The 21,300-nt window shown below is 29.4% G+C and overlaps 1 protein-coding gene across 4 annotated transcripts in view; it reads left to right on the top strand.

The window, feature by feature from the left end:
* LOC127286437 (small conductance calcium-activated potassium channel protein) overlaps positions 1 to 21,300 on the top strand; it is a 253,614-nt gene that overhangs the window by 190,909 nt on the left and 41,405 nt on the right. For all 4 annotated transcript variants that reach the window (XM_051312864.1, XM_051312867.1, XM_051312865.1 and 1 more), the window contains one exon: positions 1,467 to 1,856. In XM_051312864.1, the coding sequence (XP_051168821.1) occupies positions 1,467 to 1,856 (390 nt within the window). The remainder of the gene's footprint in view (positions 1 to 1,466; positions 1,857 to 21,300) is intronic.

Here is a 21,300-nt window from a genome sequence, read left to right as displayed (position 1 = left end):
TTCTTACTGTCAATTATAGTTAATTTTTACTAATTAATGTAGCGAGAATTAAGCCAGATTTTGACTGCTAATCAGTAGTTTTCTACTAATTCAGATTTAGAGAGCACTGGAAGAGAAAATTTTACTCTTGGTATAGAGTGAACATTAAATTTCTCTTAATAATGCAATGAGAGAAACGATTGTTTGCGATTACCATTTCGTTAGTTAAGAGTAATTTTTCTAATTTATATTAGTTACTGTTACCATTTAGTTAGTCAGCCTAACCATTTCGTTAGTAAGGTAACTAATTAAATAGTTATTCCAAGAAACTAATTATGTAGTTATACCAACTAAAAAAATAGTTAAGCCAACGAATAAAAATAGTAACCACAACTATTAAATTAGCAGCAGTATAGTTTTCTAAGTAAAAATGGTAACTATACTGCTGCTAATTTATTAGTTGTGGTTATTATTTTTATGGTTGGCGTAACTATTTTATTAGTTGGTTTAACTAATTAGTTTGTTGGAATAACTATTTAATTAGTTACCTTACTAACTAAATGGTTAGACTAACTAAATGGTAACAGTAACTAATATAAATTATCAAAAATACTCTTACTAACGAAATGGTAATCGCAACCAATCGTTTCTCTGAGTATGGAAAAAACTTCATTTAGAAAAGCGAAAGATTTTATTAGAATAGTGAAAGATTTAATTGAACCAATTAAAAATTTTGCTATTCTAGTGAAATATTTTGTTATTCTAGGTAAATTTTTTTTCCATGTGCTTTGAGTAACATATCACTCTCATTATAGTAAAAGTTAAATGAATGTAAAATTTACTACTATTATTGAGCTATATTTGTTATATTATTATGGCTATATTTTTACTCTTGTTAGAGTAAAAAAATAAACTCTTGCTTTATGCTTTTAGTGACATTTATTTATTAATTCAGTGAAAATTAACTTTCGTTTCATGCTTATACAGTGATATTCAACTCTTTTTAGAGTAATAGTTAATTTAATTAGAAAAAAAAAAATTAAAATATATACAATTAGCCTTGTAATGAAATTATGCACGAGTTAAAAAATTAATAATAATCAATTTTTTACAGTGTTAAAAATGGTTCCTGAATGCAACAATTGTTTAAAAAAAAAAAAATATTGTACATAAGTTTTCGTCCATGTGTTTATGATGTAGCACAAAAAATCCCTTGTTAATTAAGTTAAAAATAAGATAATTCCGTCTATATCAGTTCCGATAGAATATATTATACCATCAGTGAAAAGAAAAGCCTTGCGGTAGAGAAAAGGAAAAAATTAGCCAAATAATTTGCCTGTTGCCTTATGATTGCCTATAATGAAACCTGTAGTTTTTTTTTTTCATTTTTTTTCTGTTTGTTATTGAATTAGCTTAATTTATATATAAATATATAAGGATAGGGATGAAAATAAGATGAGTAAATAAGTGTTTGATTGATGTTACAGCTGCGGAAGCCAGTATCCACTCTCTCGATTCCCGGGGCGATGAAAAACTGTGGCGGAATGGCCGCAGGGCCCGGGGGTACCGGGAGTGGCGGAAGCGGTGGAATTGGCGGTGCTGGAGGTGAAGAGGCCGCGATCGCTCTCGTTGGTGTTCATTCGGAATATCCACGTTATATGGAGGATCGAGGCCTCGGTGGTGGTTCGATAAAGGGCCACGGTAGCATTGGTACTGCCTCGAAGCACAAACCTAACGTCGGCTATCGTCTCGGCCGTCGAAAGGCACTCTTCGAGAAGCGAAAACGCATTAGTGATTATGCCCTTGTCATGGGAATGTTCGGAATTGTTGTCATGGTCATCGAAAACGAACTCTCCAGTGCGGGGTTGTACTCAAAGGTCAGTTTTTATTTTAATATTTATTATATATATATATTTCTATTCAATTTATTTACCCTTCCTTCTAAACCTAACCTACAAATATTATTATTAGCCCATTTACTCAATCTCTTTTTCATCCCATTTTCCTCCTTCTATATAGCGAGTTATAAGGCGGTCACCCATCCAAATACTAAACGTATTAAGATGTGCTTAACCTCTGTGACCGCAAGCCAAGGCGCTTCACCACCCGAGCTATATCATTAGTTTTTCTATTTAATAACACAGAGAGGCCTACAAATTTCAGACCCAGAAACCAAAATAGTCATTTCCAATGTAATTTGTCAAACAGAATCCAAAAATGACAACGAAATTACTCCATCACGTCAGAATTTTGAGATATTCTAACCTAAAAGCGTGAAAAATGCCGTTTTTCGCAATATTCGACACTCAATAAAATCTTCAAAAGTTTTTTTTTAATCATTGGTCCATTTGTGAAATCCAAAATGGCAGATGCAATATGGTGGACACTTTTTTTAAAAAATTTACCGGATTTGTCAGTTTTTTAATTTCAAAATGGTGGATCCAAAATGGCGGATAAAACTTTTAGATTTCATTATGTATTAGATTGAAAATTGTTACTCGTGAGTTTTTGTGGTTGCTGATTATGAATCTAAGATCAGATATTCATATTTTCAAAAAAGATGCAATTTCAAAAATCAATTAAATTTCCTTTGAAATTTTCTCTACTTTAGTTGGATGTTTTTAAGTCATCCATTGCAAATTTAAAGTCAAATTAAAATAAAATAACTGTGCGCCCTTTCGAATTTTGAAAAACTTTTAGAAAATTCGTAATCATCGACCCCAAAAATTTGCCATATTTGCCATATTGGATCCGTCATTTTTAATTTTGAAAATCTAACCTTGAATTCGTCAATTATTACATACAGTAGTAATTGACATTTAGATCAGACAAAGTTTGAGTATTTATGAAATATGAAAATATATATTTTTTTTTATTATATTGAAAGAACATGACATTTTTTTTTTTTAATGTGCCTGAAGTTCTAAACGTTGAAATGAACGAAATTACAATTACTTAATTCTTTTCTTAAAGAAAATTTTCATAAATATAAATTGTCTCTCAAAGTAAAGATTTCCCGCTTCTTATTCATTATTTGATCCGTCTCTCTCCCCCCCCCCCCACTTTTCTCTCTCAATTCTTTCGAGTTCTATTTTAGGCGAAGCACTGTTTCCAAATTCAATTCATTCTAATTTCCATTCAGTTGAATCACCATATTCGATATTTTCATTTATCTCCCTAATTTTGGTTTATCTAATTTATCCTTTGACCTCATTTTTATACGAATTATATATATATATCATTTGATATTTTCTCATTTTACGAAAAGCATATTCATATATTTATGTATGTACTAACATGAATCATAATTTTGATCTTAATTTTTTTACTATTATTTGAATTAAAATCGTGTTTCTTTTTTTTATTTATCATATTTATCAAAATAAAAAAAAAATTCTACTTTCTTCCTTGATATTATCAACAAAAATGTAAAAAAAAGTTGTTTTTCTTCCTAATTGCTTTCAGTTGACAAATTTCTAATGAGAAAAATATAAAATGAGGTAATATAAAAAATGTTAGATTGAAGATTAAAAGTGTAATTGAAACATTTGATCTAATGATGTTTTCTTTCAAAAATTAAAACACAAGTTTGATTATACTTTATTCTAATTTTGATATGAATATTAGTGATATTACTCAGATAGGTATATAGTTTTTTTTTTTATTTATATTTCTATAATTAATCATTTTAATATATTTTTATGTAACATAATTGCATTTCTATTAATTATTTTTATTATTTAACATAATTTATTTTATATATAGATTTATGAAGTAAGTGACCGTTATAATTTATTCATTTGTCAAAATTATTTTTTATTTATTATCAATTTTAATATAATTAAAATTTTTCGAAAATTTTATTAATAATATTAATTTATTTTAATTGAAAACTTTTGTAATAAAATAATAATAATTTTTTTTTATATTTTTATATGCGAATATTGGTATCTAATATTTAATATTGATAATTTTTTATAATTGACACTTACACTGTTGAAAACTATGATGTTATATATATACATATATCCTATCAAATGTGTAAAGTTCGTTAAAAGTATTTGAAACATGTGGAAGTTTAAAAAGAAATTTAATGACAACTGGAAATTCAACTTATTCCATTGGGAAATTTTCTCATTGGTTTGTCTATAAAATGTGTATGGCTTTCAGAAATATCATGAAAATCAGAAATATATTTGTAGATATTCACAATTGTTGACAACTTTGCTTTTTATATTTTTCTCCACAAATAACAAATATATCAAAGAGAAAATTATTTTATTCCCTCAGAGTCATATTATATCATATATTATTCTTATTTTAAAAAAAAATTTTTATTTTTTTAAATATTTGGTTTCCGAGACTTTAGTAATACAGTTTTTTAAATAATAATAATAGTAAAATAATAATAATTATTACAACAATAATTATATAATAATATAGAAATAGTAACATAAAGAAAAATGAGAACAATAGTAAATGTGTTCTTTTATAATTAAACATTTTAATTGTTATATTTCTCAATTATTATTTCTTAAAATTTCAATTCAAAAGAAACTAGGCTAGAGAATATTAAAATTGAATTATGTAAATGAAAATTTTTATTAATTAGTGATAGAGTGAAAATGAAGTACCTACATTCTATATAAGTTTTTGAGTATTGATGTTTAAAATATAATTCTAAAATATCTATAATACTAACAATTAATCATACTAATTATTTTTGATCATAAATATAAAATTAAAATTTTCAATAAAATTATTCACTTCTTTTAGATTGGAGTCTTTTCAATTTCATTATTAATTTAATTTCATCAGATGACGATAATATAAAATTTTTAAGTAGTAATTGTCATTTAGGTCAGACAAAATGAACTTTATATATTATTTCTTCTCTCAAGGATTGAAATAATTATTTTTCATGGTCGTTCATATTTTTGGTGAAGCAATAAAAATTCATCAAATTAAAAAGCTTTGGTTCTATATAGTATTTGAAATACATATAATATGTAAAAATGATAATAATAATTAAAAATTTTTCGTTGACATTTTGAAGTGAAAAAAAATTTTTTTTAATTAAATGAAAATTCTTATCTATACTAATTTGAATATTAGTGAAAACTATATAATATTTAGATTTCAAGAGTATTTCATTATCAGTGATCCTTGTGTATGAGCCTAAAGTTCGGCACGCGCGTTCGCGCGAAAAAAAATTTTGACAAAAAAAAATAATTTCTTGCTAATGGTTCTCAGACAACCAAAATACAACAATATTCAACATAAAAAACTAAAAATTTAATAATTAAGGGTGCAAAACAACCCCTACTTTCAAATTAGAGTTGTTCACAGAATTAAAAGAACAAAATCGAGTCTTAGATTGTAATTTTTTTGGGAAAAAAGTAGGCAAAAAATTTTCTTTTTCCTTCCCCTTGAAAACCCCATAGTTGCGAACTCTCGGTCTCACCCCTATTTGCCACCCCTATAGTGGTGAAAATCAGAAAATGGCCAAAAACGGGTCTTAGATTGTAATTTTTTTGGGTAAAAAGTAGGCGAAAAATTTTCTTTTTTCTTCCCCCTCAAAACCCAATAGTTGAAAACTCTCGGTCTCACCCCTATTTGCCACCCCTATAGTGGTGAAAATCAAAAAATGGCCAAAAACGGGTCTTAGATTGTAATTTTTTTGGGTAAAAAGTAGGCAAAAAATTTTCTTTTTCCTTCCCCTTGAAAACCCCATAGTTGCGAACTCTCGGTCTCACCCCTATTTGCCACCCCTATAGTGGTGAAAATCAGAAAATGGCCAAAAACGGGTCTTAGATTGTAATTTTTTTGGGTAAAAAGTAGGCGAAAAATTTTCTTTTTCCTTCCCCTTAAAAACCCAATAGTTGAGAACTCTCGGTCTCACCCCTATTTGCCACCCCTATAGTGGTGAAAATTAGAAAATCGCCAAAAACGGGTCGTAGATTGTAATTTTTTTGGGTAAAAAGTGGGCAAAAAATTTTCTTTTTCCTTCCCCTTGAAAACCCAATAGTTGAGAACTCTCGGTCTCACCCCTATTTGCCACCCCTATAGTGGTGAAAATTAGAAAATCGCCAAAAACGGGTCGTAGATTGTAATTTTTTTCGGAAAAAAGTAGGCAAAAAATTTTCTTTTTTCTTCCCCCTCAAAACCCAATAGTTGAAAACTCTCGGTCTCACCCCTATTTGCCACCCCTATAGTGGTGAAAATCAGAAAATCGCCAAAAACGGGTCGTAGATTGTAATTTTTTTCGGAAAAAAGTAGGCAAAAAATTTTCTTTTTCCTTCCCCCTCAAAACCCAATAGTTGAAAACTCTCGGTCTCACCCCTATTTGCCACCCCTATAGTGGTGAAAATCAGAAAATGGCTAAAAACGGGTCGTAGATTGTAATTTTTTTGGGAAAAAAGTAGGCAAAAAATTTTCTTTTTACTTCATCTTGAAAACCTAATAGTTGAGAACTCTCGGTCTCACCCCTATTTGCCAACCCTATAGTGGTGAAAATTAGAAAATCGACAAAAACGGGTCGTAGATTGTAATTTTTTCGGAAAAAAGTAGGCAAAAAATTTTCTTTTTACTTCCCCTTGAAAACCTAATAATTGAGAACTCTCGGTCTCACCCCTATAGTGGTGAAAATCAGTAAATCGCCAAAAAGGGTCTTAGATTTTAATTTTTTTGGGAAAAAAATATGGAATGAGAATTTTGTTAAGTAAAATTTTTATTAAATTAAAATTTTCTTGAATAAAAAGTCATGTCAATTAAATGACTATATAATGAGAATTCGTTAATTGAAAATTAGTATAAAAAATAATTTTTGCTAATGAAATACTTCTAAATAAAAATTTTAAATAATTTTTTGTATGAATTTATCATGCGCTCCTCTCTTATTGTCATGATAACTAGCTCTTATGTGAAATGCTTTCTTATAAAAAAATGTTAAGGAATCTCTATAAAAACATTTTTTATTATTAATTTGATTGTTTCTTTTGTTTAATTTATGTATTATATTCATTTTTTATTATTTTATTATTCTTATGTAAATTATATGCAGCAAAGTGGAATAGGAAAAATACTAAAATTTATTAACATTATTATTACTGTATTACAATTACAATTATTAATTTTAAAAATTTATCAATCAATAATAATTTAAGGAAAATAATATAATACTAAAAAATAAATATAATGCTTATCACTGAAAAAAATATGCAGAAAGTCTTGAAAATAGACGAGATTGGCTTTAATTGTATTCTGGAGGTGAGTGTGTCGGGGATAGAGCCGAGCGTGGATATTCGGCTGCGTTCGACTTAGCTCGGCTCTTTACTTGGCACTAGCCCCGCCTCGCCGCTCTCCGCATCATCAGACCCCGGCGAAAGTCTATAACTGCTTGAAAAGCTATTTTTGCTTTTCTCGACCTATTCGTTCTCTCTCCATTCGGACCCAATTTAAACTTGCTTGGATAAGAAAGTATAGATACAGATATTTTATGTTTATGTTAATATTTATCATATTGTTAACGCGGTCCTAAAAAATTTGAATGGTTTTTTGCAGTGATTGAAAACTGAAAAAGTCATGGACAGGACTAATGATTTAAATGATATGATTTTAATCAGGAATTAAATTATCATATAATTAATTTTTAGACTTCCTGTGTTGAAAAATGGTGAGTTCTAATTAATTAACTGTAATAGACATAAATAAACAAATAATTTAAAAAATATATAATTGAGGGCCTCCATGCAATAAGGGGACGAGCGCGCCAGTAGAAGTCCCCGCGGACGGCGCGCTGCCAGCTGCGCAAGGAGACAACGAAAATCACGTTCGTCCCCTTATTGCATGGAGGCCCTCAATTTCTGCATACTATTAACGGATATTTTCATTTTTCAACTAATTCATACATAGAATTAATGATTAAACGCAAACCTGAGATGAGATAGAAGTCCGCAACGTTTTAAAAAACGAAAAATTAAAAATGTAAAAAATTAACTTTTCGCAATGACAACCGCTTAAAATACATTTTACTATAACAAAAACAAAATGATAAATCATGAACCCCCAAATAAACCTGAAATTGGGGGTAACTTGCCCCACGTCATCAGTAAAATACCCTTAAATAGCCCAACTTTTCAAATTTTTTGGTTAAAATGGCTTCTCCTAACCATAAGACTAAAGGATATGTACACTAGAACCCCCCAGAGGGTGCGGAAAGCGTTCGTTTTGGGGCAACTTGCCCCACGTCATCAGAAAAGTACCCTTAAATGTCAACTTATACCGCCCCGTGGTTGCTGTTTACACTGGCGCTCGCCGACATAAAATGTTTGATATTTAATATCTCGAAAACAAAAAAACTGGGCATTCTGAAAATTTATATACAGATCGGAAAAAACCTGAACTTTTCTTTGTAATTATTTATTTCAAAAAAACGAAATTTACCATCGGAAAGAGCATGAAAAAAACTTAAAAAAAAAAACCTGCCTAAATTTTATTTATTGCATTTATAGACAGAAAATATTCAAATAGTAGGCGGTGTCAGGAAAAACTGATAAAATTGACCCCCTCTATCTCCCCCAAAATTTGAAAAAAGTCAAAACTTTTTTTGGGGATATTTTTCTATCAGGTAGGACAACAATTTCCCTAAGTTTTACTTTTTTTCGAGAAATCAATTTTTTAACTCAGGACATTACACGTAAAATGCCTCACATTTGAGCCTGTAAATATTGCGGAATGCAATTTGATGTTAACCTCCCCCCAAAAAATTTACGTCTATAATATCTTTGTTATTATGCATAGTTAATAATCGATTAAGCTAGAAAAATATATACTTTACAAGGAGTAAAAAGAATAGCCGGGACCAAAAATTTTATTGTTTAGATACCTTCTGTAATATACGAAAAAAAAATTCTAAACAATGGACGGAACGAACACTTTAAAATAATAAGAAAAATTTATTGACTTAATGAAAATTAAAAAATAAGAGTTTTTAATAACAAAATTTTTCTTCATTTAATAAAATTAAAAAAATTTTCAACAAAAAATTTTAAAAAATTGTATGTACAAAATTTTTTATTGTTTTGGGAATTAAAAAAATGTTTTTTGAAAAAAATATTTTTTAAATCTTTTTAACAAAAATTTGTTAATTCAGAAAATATTTTATCATTTTAATTTGTAATAATGGTTCCTGGAATTAAATGTGCACGCACACATATGTCAGAGACAGTGTAAGTTTGAACCTAGTGGATAGAAGCAGAGATATTTACTTGCAGGCGACATTGACTCTGGCTGGGACTGGTGTAGTGCAGGCGGGGATATTCGGTCGCGTCCGGTGTACTTCGTTTACGCTCGGCGCTACCCCCGCCGGCCGCCACATTCACCTTCAAGGCTCTGGCGAAAGTCGACTGTAAAACGTTTCTTGCATATCTCGACTAATTTCGTTCTCTCTCTCCACTCGGAAACAATTTTTTTTTGTTCTAGCACGGCGGTTTAAATGTAACACAATTTTTTTGTTAAATATTTAGCTAATAACATAAATTTTTTTTTTGTTAAAAAAATTGATTTTTTTATGACGAAAAAAATTTTTTTTTTCCAAAAAAATTTAAAAAAAAAAAAAAATTTATTTAAAAGAAAATTTTATTTTTTTATTAAAAGAAAAAAAATGTGACAAGGGAAAAAAGCCGTTTTTTCGAATTTCTTTCTAAAAAAATATGGCTCATATTTTGATAACATTTAAAAAAAAAATTTCTCTTTTAAAAAAATTTTTTTCTCTTAAAAAAAATAACAATTTTTGCAAAACAAATTTTTTTTTGTAATAAAAAATAACAATTTTTGGAAAAAATTTTTTTTTCGTAATAAAAAAATCAATTTTTTTAACAAAAAAAATTTATGTTATTAGCTAAATATTTAACAAAAAAATTGTGTTACATTTAAACCGCCGTGCTAGAACAAAAAAAAATTGTTTCCGAGTGGAGAGAGAACGAAATTAGTCGAGAAATGCAAGAAACGTTTTACAGTCGACTTTCGCCAGAGCCTTGATGGTGAATGGCGGCCGGCGGGGGTAACGCCGAGCGTAAACGAAGTACACCGGACGCGACCGTATATCCCCGCCTGCACTACACCAGTCCCAGCCAGAGTCAATGTCGCCTGCAAGTAAATATATGTGCTTTTATCCACTCGGTTTAAACTTACACACGGAAGAAATTTAGTATACTGAAAAAAAAATTTATTTGATTCAAATACTTTAAATTATTTTAAAAATATTTAATTGGTTCAAATAATTTTTATTAGGATCAAAAAAATATGTATTTGATTCAAATAACTTGAATTATTTGAATCGCATTTATTTGAACCAAATAAATCGTATTTGGTTCAATTAAATAATTAATTGAATTGAATAAATGAATTTATTTAATACAAATAATGAGTTACTTGAAACTATTCATTAATTTATTTCACTCAAATATTTCGTTTATTTGGTACAAATAAAAAGTATTTGACACAATAAATTTATGTAATTGATTCAAATAAACTGAATTATTTAATACAAATAATTCGTTATTTAATCCTAATACACTATTTTATTAAGACAAATAAAAAAATATTTCAATCAATTAAATATTTATTTGAAACGATGATAATGATTTACTTGAAACAATTAATTTATTTATTTCACTCAAATATTTCATTTTTTTGATACAAATAAAAAGTATTTGATACAATAAATTTATTAATTCTAATTAATTAAATTATTTCATATAAATAATGCGTTATTTAAATAATACACTATTTTATTAAAGGAAAATAAAATATTTTGATAAATTAAATATTTAAGTGTAATGAGAATAATCAGTTATTTGATACCTACTATTCATTTATTTATATATATTATTTAATAATATTCGAAGTCCAAAAGTCAAATATTTTTTCATCTACAAAAAATTAATATTTACAATGATTCAGAACAACGAAAAACGCATTTTTAATAAAAATATATTTACACTTTTTTTTGAAAATTCACCTGGGATGATTCATGATAATAATCATGAAACATATAATTAATTATATTTTATAAATTGCATTTAATTGGAAAATATAATTTAATATCTTAACTTTAACTAAATGATGCCAAGCACTTTTCTGAGTTAAGTATTTTGCAAGTTCAATTGACATCAAGAAGTTAACATTCGTTTTCACGTACCGTGCGTAGCGTAGCGTAGTTGGTAAAGCGTTAGACTCATAATCCGTAGTATAGGTCGTAGGTTCGATTCCCCCCATTCGTTAGATTTATTTATTTCTCAGGTTTGCGTTTAATCATTAATTCTATGTATGAATTAGTTGAAAAATGAAAATATGCGATCATAGTATGCAGAAATTACATATTTTTTAATTTATTTATTTGAGTAAGAATTTAATTTAGAAATTGAAGAATTAGTAAATAAATATGTTATTTATTCAATTCAAATTTTGATTTATTTGAATCAAAAAATTCTTACATTTTATGCAAATAAATTATGTATTTGGATCAAATAAAATAATAATTGCCGCAATTAAAGAGGTTTTAGTTTCAATTAAAACAATTACTTATGACAAATAATCGAATATTTGATTCAAGAAAATTTTTAGTTGTTTCGAGAAAAATATTTTATTAATGCAAATAAATATTTATTTGAGTCAAAAAACATGCAGTATTGAATGAAATAATTTTCATAATTGATTCAAATAATTATTTATTCGTTTTAAATATTCCATTTATTTGATTTGAATACTATGTATTTGATTCAAATAACTATTTATTTGATACGATAAAATAAAATACTTAGGTTGAGTAAATGTGTATTTGGTTCAAATACATATTTATTGGATAATAGACAAGTAAATGATGTATTTAGATCAAATACTTTTTATTTGATCCAAATAAATTTTTTTTTCAGTGTAGCAATATTTGATAAGTCTGATAGGAAATTTTAGTATTCTCTTTTTCAAACGCGGAACATTTAAGTTTGATAACGAAAATCGGTATATTTTTACCAATAATCTTTTTAGTAAATATAATTCCAGAAATTGAAATTATTATTTCGTAAATTGATAAATTTATACGAAAAACCAGAAGTAAGTTAAACCGACGCGCACTTCGTTATTTACTAAATTTATATGAAAATTTGGAAAGATTATTTCGAAATTTGTTAAAACTATACTAAAAATTCGAAGTGGTTCAGTCGTGACAGATGACGACAGAAACACCAATAGATTCTACACCAAAGTTTTATCTCTTTCTCATCTCGAGGATAGACGAGGATATGAACTTTTAAATGCACACACACACACACATACACCGCATTGTTTTACATCGATTGGCTTATTTTTATTCCTAACCTATACTAACGATAATACGTATAACATTCGCAGAATAACGCTTCATATACAAATTTACGCTCATGTGAAAAACTGATGTGACCATTCTTTGTATACTAACCAGACATATTTTTCACCGCTTATGAGAAAGGTGAAATTATATCAAAACATGTTTAAAAATATAAATAAAAATCATTATTTATTGGAAAATAATTAAATATTTTATTATTTTTTGAAGAACAATTTTTTTTACTGATTTATTGTAAAATCTTCGAAATTAATTATATAAAAGAAATTCAGGTCTGTATCAAGATAATGGTAAAAAGGGGCTTGTCTAAAGAGCTTCGTCAGTCTCCGTTACCACTCGGTGAGGATCGGGCAATTCCGAACGTTCAACTTCGGAAAATTTCGTCGAATCTCGTTAACTTTGATATTTCCTTTTCAATTTTCATATCAAATATATCAAAATGTGAAATAATTATATCATTTTATACAATTCTAATTACGAAATTTGAAATATATGGTTAGGAAAATTGATAAAGAGCTTATTAAAATTTGACATTTTTGTGTTTCAATAAAAAGATTTCAGATTTCGTAAATATTCTTAAAAATAGTATCGAAAATCGTTATCATGCCAAAATGTTCCGCAATTGTAACCAAATATACTAAAAAGTAACACCATAATATCAAATATTGCTACAAACTTTCTTTCCGTGCACTGACTGTGACATAATATATGTGCGTCGATGGGCGAACAATTAAGAAATTTGGTGTACACCTAATACAATAATTCAGATAATTCAAATAATTCATAGTAATTCATAGTAATTCATAATACTCCAATGTATATCATAATATATTAAGAAAATTCATATAATTTAAAATAATTTAAATATTTGATGATAATTTTAATACTTCTACATAATTCAATTATTTGTGGATGATTTATGTTTTTGAAGAAAAAGGTTAAAAATGGCTGCGTAATAATAAAAACTCAAGAATTAAATATTAAAATACATATGTATGTAGGCGACGTAAGGGCAAAATGGGATAGCTAAGGTTTGAAGTTCAATTCAACTAACATTATTATATCAATATTTTATTATTTATTGGAATAATAATCTTTGAGAATCAGTCTTTAATTATACAGTCTTAATGTGAACAAGCGCGGTAAAACTAGCGAGCATATCTTTTAGTCTTATGGTTAGGAGTAGCCATTTTAACCAAAAAATTTGAAAAGTTGGGCTATTTAAGGGTAATTTTTGATGACGTGGGGCAATTTGCCCCAAAACGAACGCTTTCCGCACCCTCTGGGGGGTTCTAGTGTACATATCCTTTAGTCTTATGGTTAGGAGAAGCCATTCTAACCAACAAATTTGAAAAGTTGGGCTATTTAAGGGTACTTTACTGATGACGTGGGGCAAGTTACCCCCAATTTCAGGTTTATTTGGGGGTTCATGATTTATCATTTTGTTTTTGTTATAGTAAAGTGTATTTTAAGCGGTTGTCATTGCGAAAAGTTAATTTTTTACATTTTTAATTTTTCGTTTTTTAAAACGTTGCGGACTTCTATCTCATAACCTGAGAATAAATAAACCTAACGCGTGGCAATTCATGTTTCTTAAAATCAAGATTTTTAAAAAAACTAATTTAGCAATAATACATATTTGAATAAGTAAATAACTTTCGTTCAAATTACATCACAAGTTATAAAAAAGGTTAACTAAAATTATAAAAAAATAATTTTTTTTAAAAACATCAATGACTTTGATATACATAATTTCTAGTAAAATTTCTGGTATAAATAAATTGATACGTTTTTAAATATTGTATTAACTAGTGTCAGTAGTTTTAACATCAAGATTTTTTTTATCAATACTATAAAATATAAAAATTTTTTTCTTAACAGGTAAATAACTTTTGAAATATAAGTCAAAATAATTGCTAGTAGATTGAAGGATGAATTTTTAAACTTCAAATTGACAGTGAAAAATTAAACAAATATAACTTTTTGAAAAACAGTTTAAAAATTTTAATCTTAAAGACTGATTTAAATTATGATGTAAATGAAAAGTTAAAAAAAAATTTTTAATGAAAATTTAATTCTTAACTAAAACCATATCATTTAAATCATTAGTCCTATCTATGACTTTTTCAGTTTTTAAGCACTGAAAAAAACATCCAAAATGATAAATATTGCACAAACGTAAAATACCTGTATCTTCACTTTCTCAACCAAGCAAGTTTAAATTGGGTCCGAATGGAGAGAGAACGAATAGGTCGAGAAAAGCAAAAACAGCTTTTCAAGCATTTATAGAGTTTCGCCGGGGCCTGATGATGGGGAGAGCGGCGAGGCGGGGCTAGTGCCAAGTAAAGAGCCGAGCTAAGTCGAACGCAGCCGAATATCTACGCTCGGCTCTCTCCCCGCCATACTCGCCACAAGAATACAATTAAAGCCAATCTCGCCTATTTCCAAAACTTTCTGCCGTTCTTTCTCCTTGCTGCAAAATTTACACATACAGAATGATTTACATTTATGATTATGATAAACGATTTAAAAGAAATAATTTTTTAAAATAAAAAATTTTTAATTTTTTTTTCCTAAAAAATATTTCTTGTTGTCTTCATTAATCAAATATTATTAAAAAATATTTTTTAAGTAAAAAATTGTAAATTTTTTCGTTGTAAAAGAATTATTTATTTAGAAATCGTTTATCATACATATAAATTTTTTTTTATCTTAAAAAAATAGAATGTCTTAAAAAATAGATCTTTTTCTAGTTCAATTTTTTTTGTAATTTTAATTTGCAAAATTTTTCCAGGAAGCAATACTTTTATAGAAGCCAGTGGCAATCCTAAAAACTTCAATTTTAAGCCAAAGTCTAATTATTTTTGCCATTTCGTTTATAAAATAGATGCGGGCTTTATAATCATAAATATATTTAGTGAAAAAGTAAAAATAGTATTTAGGTACACAATAAAAAATTATTTAATTAAAGTAATTAAAATTATCTGAAAAACATTTTCATGTATCAAATATACTTTAATTAAATACAAAAAATACATTTGATAAAAATAACTACACTTATTTAAATCACACTTATACTTGAAGAAATCTTATTTGGTTCAAGAAAATTTTAAGTTATTTCAAATAAAGTAATTTATTTATGCAAATAAATAATAAAAATAATTTATTATTTATTTCAATAAAATTTTTATTTAAAAAAAATTTATTTTATTCCTGCTGAAAAATATTCATTTGAATTAAAAAAACAAGTAGTACTGATTGAAATAATCATCTTAATTAATTTTCAGCACTATTTATAGACTTAAATTATTCCATTTAATTAATTAAAGTAATTTGTAGTTGAAACGATAAGATACAATACTTAGGTCTAGTAAATAGTTTTGGCGATTTTCTGATTTTCAACACTATAGGGGTGGCAAATAGGGGTGAGACCGAGAGTTCGCAACTATTGGGTTTTCAAGGGGAAGGAAAAAGAAAATTTTTTGCCTACTTTTTTCCCAAAAAAATTAGAATCTAAGACCCGTTTTTGGCCATTTACGGATTTTCACCACTATAGGGGTGGCAAATAGGGGTGAGACCGAGAGTTCTCAACTATTGGGTTTTCAAGGGGAAGGAAAAAGAAAATTTTTTGCCTACTTTTTACCCAAAAAAATTACAATCTAAGACCCGTTTTTGGCGATTTTCTAATTTTCACCACTATAGGGGTGGCAAATAGGGGTGAGACCGAGAGTTCTCAACTATTGGGTTTTTAAGGGGAAGGAAAAAGAAAATTTTGCGCCTACTTTTTACCCAAAAAAATTACAATCTAAGACCCGTTTTTGGCCATTTTCTGATTTTCACCACTATAGGGGTGGCAAATAGGGGTGAGACCGAGAGTTCTCAACTATTGGATTTTCAAGGGGAAGTAAAAAGAAAATTTTTTGCCTACTTTTTTCCCAAAAAAATTACAATCTACGACCCGTTTTTAGCCATTTTCTGATTTTCACCACTATAGGGGTGGCAAATAGGGGTGAGACCGAGAGTTTTCAACTATTGGGTTTTGAGGGGGAAGAAAAAAGAAAATTTTTCGCCTACTTTTTACCCAAAAAAATTACAATCTAAGACCCGTTTTTGGCCATTTTTTGATTTTCACCACTATAGGGGTGGCAAATAGGGGTGAGACCGAGAGTTCTCAACTATTGGGTTTTCAAGGGGAAGGAAAAAGAAAATTTTTCGCCTACTTTTTACCCAAAAAAATTACAATCTAAGACCCGTTTTTGGCCATTTTTTGATTTTCACCACTATAGGGGTGGCAAATAGGGGTGAGACCGAGAGTTCTCAACTATTGGGTTTTCAAGGGGAAGGAAAAAGAAAATTTTTTGCCTACTTTTTTCCCAAAAAAATTACAATCTACGACCCGTTTTTAGCCATTTTCTGATTTTCACCACTATAGGGGTGGCAAATAGGGGTGAGACCGAGAGTTTTCAACTATTGGGTTTTGAGGGGGAAGAAAAAAGAAAATTTTTCGCCTACTTTTTACCCAAAAAAATTACAATCTAAGACCCGTTTTTGGCCATTTTTTGATTTTCACCACTATAGGGGTGGCAAATAGGGGTGAGACCGAGAGTTCTCAACTATTGGGTTTTCAAGGGGAAGGAAAAAGAAAATTTTTCGCCTACTTTTTACCCAAAAAAATTACAATCTAAGACCCGTTTTTGGCCATTTTTTGATTTTCACCACTATAGGGGTGGCAAATAGGGGTGAGACCGAGAGTTCTCAACTATTGGGTTTTCAAGGGGAAGGAAAAAGAAAATTTTTTGCCTACTTTTTTCCCAAAAAAATTACAATCTACGACCCGTTTTTAGCCATTTTCTGATTTTCACCACTATAGGGGTGGCAAATAGGGGTGAGACCGAGAGTTTTCAACTATTGGGTTTTGAGGGGGAAGAAAAAAGAAAATTTTTCGCCTACTTTTTACCCAAAAAAATTACAATCTAAGACCCGTTTTTGGCCATTTTTTGATTTTCACCACTATAGGGGTGGCAAATAGGGGTGAGACCGAGAGTTCTCAACTATTGGGTTTTCAAGGGGAAGGAAAAAGAAAATTTTTTGCCTACTTTTTTCCCAAAAAAATTACAATCTACGACCCGTTTTTAGCCATTTTCTGATTTTCACCACTATAGGGGTGGCAAATAGGGGTGAGACCGAGAGTTTTCAACTATTGGGTTTTGAGGGGGAAGAAAAAAGAAAATTTTTCGCCTACTTTTTACCCAAAAAAATTACAATCTAAGACCCGTTTTTGGCCATTTTTTAGGGTTCCGTACTCGGTTCGGAACCCTATTAATATCGGTTTTTTTGAAATCGTGTACCCCCCCCCCTAGCGGCCACATAAATTTATCTGGAGGGCTGAAAATTAGTACACATATGTATTTTCGCGTGTAGATTACAGGAAAATTATAGCGAACTTGATTGGAATTGATTAACATAGCGTTGTCAAGGAAAAACCATGAATTTTTACGAAAAATGCCTAAAAATGACTATGTACCCCCCCCCCTAGCGGCCACATCTTTTGACATAAAGAGCTCAAATTTGACACACTTACGTATTTTTACGTGAAAATTACAGGAAAATTATAGCGAACTTGATTCGGATCAATTTACATAGCGTTGTCAAGGAAAAATCAAAAATTTCGAAAAAAATAATTTATTCTCCCTAGCGCACACAATATTCAACCCAGACAGATCATATTTAGTATACAAATGTATTTTTACGGGAAAAATACAGGGGAAAAAAAGCGGTCACGATTAGAGTTGATGATTAACTTTTTATCAAGTTTTTCAAGAAAAAATGACAATTTTAGGAAAAAAATGTATTTTTCCACCAAAAACGAACAAAATTTTATTTAAAGGAAATTAAATTTATATATTTTAACGTATTTTTACGTGTAGATTACAAAAAAAATATAGCGAGCATGATTGGAGTTGATTATCATAGCGTTGTCAAGGAAAAACCATGAATTTTTACGAAAAATACCTAAAAATGAGTATGTACCCCCCCCCTAGCGGCCACATCTTTTGACATAAAGAGCTCAAATTTGACACACTTACGTATTTTTACGTGAAAATTACAGGAAAATTATAGCGAACTTGATTCGGATTAATTTACATAGCGTTGTCAAGGAAAAATCAAAAATTTCGAAAAAAATGATTTATTCTCCCTAGCGCACACAATATTCAATCCAGACTGTTCATACTTGCTGTAAAACTCAATTTTTGCGTGAAAAATACAGGGAAAAAATGTAAGCGCGATTGGAGTTGATGATCAATTTTTATCAAATTTTTGAAGAAAAATGATAAATTTAAGAAAAAAATGTATTTTTCTGCAAAAAACGAAAAAAGTTTATCTAAAGTGATTCAAATTTATATATTTTGACGTATTTTTACGTGTAGATTACAAAAAAAATATAGCGAGGATGATTGGAGTTGATTTTTCTGGAATTAATAAACAAATTTTATTTTTTAGATAACTTTCGATTTTTCCTTGACAAGCAGCTACTAGCCTTATATCAATATCTTAAGTTTTATCTCTTTTTAACTTAGAAAGATAAAATTTAATATTCAATATATTTTTAAAATGTAAATACAATAAAAATATTGCGAGTTGAAATAAAATTATGTTTCTTATATTTTTTTAGTAAAATATTTTTTAAAAAATAAAATCGGACAAGTGCGAGTTACACTCGCACTGAAATCGAGGGTTCCGTACTCGAAGCGATCTTATTTGGTATAAAAACAAATGTTTAAAAAATATGTGTTGTATGACAACTAATATAAGTGATACGAAGAGGAACAATTTTCTTGAATTTTACAAAATTGTTCCTTTTTGTATCACTTATATTAGTTGTCATACAACACATATTTTTTAAACATTTGTTTTTATACCAAATAAGATCGCTTCGAGTACGGAACCCTCGATTTCAGTGCGAGTGTAACTCGCACTTGTCCGATTTTTTGATTTTCACCACTATAGGGGTGGCAAATAGGGGTGAGACCGAGAGTTCTCAACTATTGGGTTTTCAAGGGGAAGGAAAAAGAAAATTTTTTGCCTACTTTTTTCCCAAAAAAATTACAATCTACGACCCGTTTTTAGCCATTTTCTGATTTTCACCACTATAGGGGTGGCAAATAGGGGTGAGACCGAGAGTTTTCAACTATTGGGTTTTGAGGGGGAAGAAAAAAGAAAATTTTTCGCCTACTTTTTACCCAAAAAAATTACAATCTAAGACCCGTTTTTGGCCATTTTTTGATTTTCACCACTATAGGGGTGGCAAATAGGGGTGAGACCGAGAGTTCTCAACTATTGGGTTTTCAAGGGGAAGGAAAAAGAAAATTTTTCGCCTACTTTTTACCCAAAAAAATTACAATCTAAGACCCGTTTTTGGCCATTTTTTGATTTTCACCACTATAGGGGTGGCAAATAGGGGTGAGACCGAGAGTTTTCAACTATTGGGTTTTGAGGGGGAAGAAAAAAGAAAATTTTTCGCCTACTTTTTACCCAAAAAAATTACAATCTAAGACCCGTTTTTGGCCATTTTTTGATTTTCACCACTATAGGGGTGGCAAATAGGGGTGAGACCGAGAGTTCTCAACTATTGGGTTTTCAAGGGGAAGGAAAAAGAAAATTTTTTGCCTACTTTTTTCCCAAAAAAATTACAATCTACGACCCGTTTTTAGCCATTTTCTGATTTTCACCACTATAGGGGTGGCAAATAGGGGTGAGACCGAGAGTTTTCAACTATTGGGTTTTGAGGGGGAAGAAAAAAGAAAATTTTTCGCCTACTTTTTACCCAAAAAAATTACAATCTAAGACCCGTTTTTGGCCATTTTTTGATTTTCACCACTATAGGGGTGGCAAATAGGGGTGAGACCGAGAGTTCTCAACTATTGGGTTTTCAAGGGGAAGGAAAAAGAAAATTTTTCGCCTACTTTTTACCCAAAAAAATTACAATCTAAGACCCGTTTTTGGCCATTTTTTGATTTTCACCACTATAGGGGTGGCAAATAGGGGTGAGACCGAGAGTTTTCAACTATTGGGTTTTGAGGGGGAAGAAAAAAGAAAATTTTTCGCCTACTTTTTACCCAAAAAAATTACAATCTAAGACCCGTTTTTGGCCATTTTTTGATTTTCACCACTATAGGGGTGGCAAATAGGGGTGAGACCGAGAGTTCTCAACTATTGGGTTTTCAAGGGGAAGGAAAAAGAAAATTTTTTGCCTACTTTTTTCCCAAAAAAATTACAATCTACGACCCGTTTTTAGCCATTTTCTGATTTTCACCACTATAGGGGTGGCAAATAGGGGTGAGACCGAGAGTTTTCAACTATTGGGTTTTGAGGGGGAAGAAAAAAGAAAATTTTTCGCCTACTTTTTACCCAAAAAAATTACAATCTAAGACCCGTTTTTGGCCATTTTTTGATTTTCACCACTATAGGGGTGGCAAATAGGGGTGAGACCGAGAGTTTTCAACTATTGGGTTTTGAGGGGGAAGAAAAAAGAAAATTTTTCGCCTACTTTTTACCCAAAAAAATTACAATCTAAGACCCGTTTTTGGCCATTTTCTGATTTTCACCACTATAGGGGTGGCAAATAGGGGTGAGACCGAGAGTTTTCAACTATTGGGTTTTGAGGGGGAAGAAAAAAGAAAATTTTTCGCCTACTTTTTACCCAAAAAAATTACAATCTAAGACCCGTTTTTGGCGATTTTCTAATTTTCACCACTATAGGGGTGGCAAATAGGGGTGAGACCGAGAGTTCTCAACTATTGGGTTTTTAAGGGGAAGTAAAAAGAAAATTTTTCGCCTACTTTTTACCCAAAAAAATTACAATCTAAGACCCGTTTTTGGCCATTTTTTGATTTTCACCACTATAGGGGTGGCAAATAGGGGTGAGACCGAGAGTT

This window comes from Leptopilina boulardi, unplaced genomic scaffold (assembly GCF_019393585.1).
Source record: "Leptopilina boulardi isolate dan_hultmark-lab unplaced genomic scaffold, ZJU_Lbou_2.1 LbouV2_354, whole genome shotgun sequence".
In the NCBI taxonomy this organism is placed as follows: Eukaryota; Metazoa; Arthropoda; class Insecta; order Hymenoptera; family Figitidae; genus Leptopilina; species Leptopilina boulardi.
This window is presented reverse-complemented; position numbering and strand designations above follow the sequence as displayed.